Raw genomic sequence first — 4,927 nt, 5'->3', positions numbered from 1 at the left:
TATGGACTGTTCCAATCATTGGAGGAGTTTCTAATAGCTATACAGTTTTTAATATAGCAGGCAGGGTTTGTCACAAGTCATTATGTATTTAACTTTGCTTATAAAGTTCGTTGTAGTAAATGCTGGAATATAATCTGATAGTCTAATGTGTAGTGAATTATGTATATCAATATATTTAGGACAAAAAAGTTAAAAAGTGATATTCGTCCTTAATTAGATCTGGACAAAATGGACAAACCCTCTGGTCGATAGGAATTTTTTGGTAAGATAGCAGTAGTCTGTCCCAGTGCTGGGCAAATGTCACTATTTGGTATATGTGTATAAATGCTGGTATTTTCCAGCTCGAGAGTTATTTCGTTTTCTATTTTGTTTATAAAACTGACTCATAGACTTGTTTTGGCTGCCTGGTAGAGCTCTAAAAGCAATGCCATTGTTTAATATTTTTGGTGGTGTGCAGGGTGGTAGTCAGAGGTCATGATCTCATTGTTGCCATGTATCGTACTTATTTTCGCTGGTCAAAATGTGAAATTTGTGGACTAAATGGACAATTTGGAAGTTGGACTACCTTGTCAATATGAGTTTGCAATAGTTGAACACTCAGGCAGGTGATTTTTGACAGCTCAGTTCTTGTATGTTTAACACATATTCCAATGGGGGCTGGAATTAGTGTCCTGTCCCCTGCTAGCGGGCCGCAGCTGCGGGCTTCACCAGCCGTGTGATTCTGCAGACACCCGGGACAGCGGCGCCGCCGGACCGGCATCAATCACACGGTCTTCCCCCAATTAGGATGGGCGGTATCCCGACATTACTCTGGTCTGTGGGTTTGTCCTCATCTCATGCGTACTGCAGGGACAGAGATGAAACTAATTCATTCTTAGTAAACCTCAACGGAAATATGTCAGTCTGCTGATGAGATAGGCAGAATGGACTTCGTTCAAACGTGTGTAGATCATTGATATATCCAGAAAGTCATGTGTAATGTTTATTATCTTTTTTTAAATACAGCTGCTGAAAGTTTTGGTGTGTTGGTGACTGTAGCATAAATATGTATGTAGTAGAGGGGATTCATTCCTCAAGCTAACCGACATCTCGCACATGCAGTTGTCCCTCAGTAAGACATCTGGAGCCGCATAGTTCCTGTTCTAAGTCAAAGTGAAACACACTTCGAATTAACGTTTGTCTGAAGAAGACTGTTTCGCTCGCTTTGGGTCTTGGTTTATGAACAGGGTCAGTACAAAATGCTCCATTACTTGTTCCTTATATTTCTGCAATTGCCTTCTATCTACTGTATTTCTAGGAATTTGCATGTTTTCCAACTTTTCCCAATTAGGTTGCATTTAGTGCCATCTGTTACATGCGTTTGATTATAAGATTTGTAATATATAAACTAGACGAACAATTTAATTGAAATAACTATCAGAGTATTTATTTTGCAATTTGCACAGATGGGAAAAGACAGTAGTTCAATAATAACCACATGAGGACAATCAAAGCCCCAAACGTCTACTACCTAATCAGAACAGTTTTCCCTGGTTTATGGCACCTAATAGAATGCGTGGAACGACAACTGCAAAGTATCTATTTTCTCTGTCTTCTCGTAACGGACTTATCCCCAAGGACCTATACGCACATAATGGCCCTGTGGTCAAAATATCGAGCGAGACCTTTTACTTGTTATTGGTCATGCTCTAGTATATCCGACACAAAACGTCTCTATACGGAGGTAAGTATGCTATAAGCATGGCATCTAATAGTTCTTACGTCCAGGTACGAAATACAGGAATTGTAAAATCAGACTCGAAGGCGAATGTTTTACAGCGACAATATTTTGTTTAATTACCTACATAACACTTAAAACACATTTTCAGCTGAAAGATGGGCAAGGTGAAAGAGCGGGGAAACACTATCTAGATAGAACATAATATAAGGTCATGGAGTAAAGGTGGCGCAGTGGCTAGCGACCCTGCTTCTGAACCAAGAGAGTTCTGACTGTTGCCGCTCACCCGACATGCACCCTACTAGAAAAGGTAGCATTCCTTCGTACAATATGTAAAGCAGTGGGCCAATGTTCATTGTACTTGTAGAAAAGGGGCTAGGGGGATTTCCCGGTACAATGAACTTAATACTGTACATAGCGTCTGTCTTCTCTGTGGTCTAGTGGAAGAATAGCTCTTTATTGAGCTGGTAAATGGTGGGGAGGTTTAGAAATACATCACGGTTTGAAGGAAAGTAGTCGGTAAACATATTTCAGGTTGTTTATCAAGAACCTTCTTTTCCTGACACGTGTCTCCAGGTGGCGTGGCCACGCAGTCGGAAGAGCGGCTGTTCCGGGACCTGTTCAGGGATTATAACAAGTGGATCCGGCCGGTGGCAAACATCTCCAACATCGTGGTCATCGAGTTCGGCTTGGCCATCGCTCAGCTCCTGGATGTGGTGAGTTCCGCACTGGACATTTCATCCTGAAGGGTTTGGAGACCATGATACATAGACTTGATTATTTATTTAGTACGTATTTTTATTCTAAGGGAAAATCGTGATAACTTAAAAAGTTGTGATAAGTAGTTTTGGAAGGTTGTGTCAATATTTTTACCAAATAAACACTATATATGCTTATATGGGACAAAAAAGGAGATAAAGACATATCTCATTTATTCTCCATATAGGGTTCTATGTATGGTTAAATAGAAAAAATGAGATAAGGACATGTTATCTCTAGTTTCCCATATAATGTTTACATGGAATTCTTATATGGATAAAAGGGATAACTATTAGAGAAAGAATTATCACGACTTTTTCAATTATCACGTTTTCCAGTGGAAATAAATTTACGTACTAAATAAATGAGATAAAAAGCTATGTCTTGATATATATAGTAAGAGCCATTACAGAAGAGTAATCAGCCATTTCACAGTTCCAAGTACGCAGTAATACATTGTCTAGGGACGTTATGAAGGAGTTTTATGTTGTTGTTTTCATAAGTTCGGTTTTAGTACCTTTTGTGAATTCACTACGATGGTAGTTAAAGGCACTCAAAGCAATTTCACGCCAGTAAAACTTGGGTTTGGGCATGAAACCTGAAATTGTACCGGATGACTTTATGGTTGACAACGGATAAAAGAATCACATATTCATGTCGTGGTTTCTTAAGAAGAGGCTTGTATTTTTTCTAGTGAACCTCATCACAACGTCGTGATTTTTCATTCGTAGGAAACCGTTTCTGTCAGTATTGACAGCTCCTCTGTGTCAGTGTATAACATCATAACACACAACACATTCAGACCTGTTTTTGATCATGGTCCTACCGAGGACAGTGGTGGACTCTAGAAATTCATAGAAAGAAAATATGACACCAAAATTCAGCATTTATGATTATATTCAACAACAATTATAATGTTCATCAACTAAAATATATATTTTCTCAATATACTCTTCTCAAAATATACATATCTTCTCAATCTTTATCAATTATCTCACCATTCTTTTTTGAAAAGTTAAGTTTTTTTGTCGCTACTGGTTAGGTAACCTATTATGACTGCATCACAGTCAACATGGCGACCAGTTCGACCCATGGCCAGCTCTACGGCTCAACGAAACATGTAGCTTTGAAAAGTCATGAAAGCAAATATTGTAAAACCGTTCACGGTGACGTCACAGACAATCATACTTACCTTGCATCTACTTACCTCTAAAAAAACTTAACCCTACCTAGACCGGGGGGGGGGTAAAAGTGCCCGCGGCAACTTTGATGTCACCTAGCGTCTGAACGGCTAGCCGTAGAACGGCCAAACTTGATGACTTTTCCTAGAATATTGTTGGCAACAATTCTCTGTCATTGGAATAAGATAATAATTTTTTGTGTTTCCATGGCAACGGGTTTCTGACAGGCATTTTTTGCTAAATTTACTACTTTTTGTTTCAACAATAGAATTTTATGGGTTTTATGTCAAGTTACTCATGGTTTCTAATATTAATAACTTCCCATATAATTTTATGTAAATTTTATCATTAAATATGCATAATTTATGCTAATTTGATGACGTCATTGGCCAAAATCCAAGATGGCGGACCATATCATTAGAACAGGTATATACAGGTTATTTTTATTAAAATCTCATCAATACTTCAATTTTTTAAAAAAAAAGGTTTAAATGAAGGTATTTAGTATGTTTACAATGTATTTTAGGCTTTATCATGAAAAAAACTATTTTTGAAAATTCAAGATTGATGATCCAAGATGGCGGATATCTTAAATACGCATGACGTCATTTTATGACGTCACCGGTGTTGCTATGGGCAACATAAGACTTAGTACACCATAATATTCTGTCATAAACACTTTTGATGAACACTTTTGGTACAGTTATGTTGAATACCATTTAGTTTTCAGGGAAAAACCTATTTAGACGGTTTTGGCCAATAAAATCACATTAATGACGTCATAATGGCGTCATATTACGTCATAACGACATAAAAATTGTAGATATGATAAATTTTAACTAGTACACCATTCTCTGAAAATTTGGTGGTCATACGACATACCGTTCGTGAGTTCTTAGGGGGGGGGTCAAAGAAGACCCCCCCGGTCCCCCCCGACCAAAAAAGCCCGGTCTAGGTAGGGTTAACCCATACCATCTCGCAGTCGGTCTCGAGGTCTGGTTCTTGTGTACATATAAACTCGTTAGAGACTGCTATGAGAACACCACCGTGGCTGTCTTCTGGTCTATTCCTATAAAACACTTGCATGTTGAGATGACTTGGTGGACTTTTTTTTCTGACAAGTAACTTGATAAAATGTTTGTGTAAATGCCTCTCATGCGAAAGTATTTCATAATACATTTTTTGTCTGAATCGAAATGGGGCATATTGTGAGTAAACGCACAGAAATTCTTAAAATTGACATTGTTGCGTGACGTTATTTTTGTGCCCA

The 4,927-nt window shown here is 38.2% G+C and overlaps 1 protein-coding gene across 1 annotated transcript in view; it reads left to right on the top strand.

The window, feature by feature from the left end:
- The window catches only part of LOC109473469 (neuronal acetylcholine receptor subunit alpha-4-like), a 45,624-nt gene that overhangs the window by 25,400 nt on the left and 15,297 nt on the right, over positions 1-4,927 (top strand). Inside the window, exon 3 of the mRNA XM_019773334.1 lies at positions 2,294-2,433. Within this exon, the coding sequence (XP_019628893.1) occupies positions 2,294-2,433 (140 nt within the window). The remainder of the gene's footprint in view (positions 1-2,293; positions 2,434-4,927) is intronic.

This window comes from Branchiostoma belcheri, unplaced genomic scaffold, assembly GCF_001625305.1.
Source record: "Branchiostoma belcheri isolate BF01 breed outbred unplaced genomic scaffold, Haploidv18h27 scaffold100, whole genome shotgun sequence".
NCBI lineage: Eukaryota > Metazoa > Chordata > Leptocardii > Amphioxiformes > Branchiostomatidae > Branchiostoma > Branchiostoma belcheri.
Note: the sequence above shows the minus strand (reverse complement) of the source record. Positions and strands in the feature narration are given on the sequence as shown.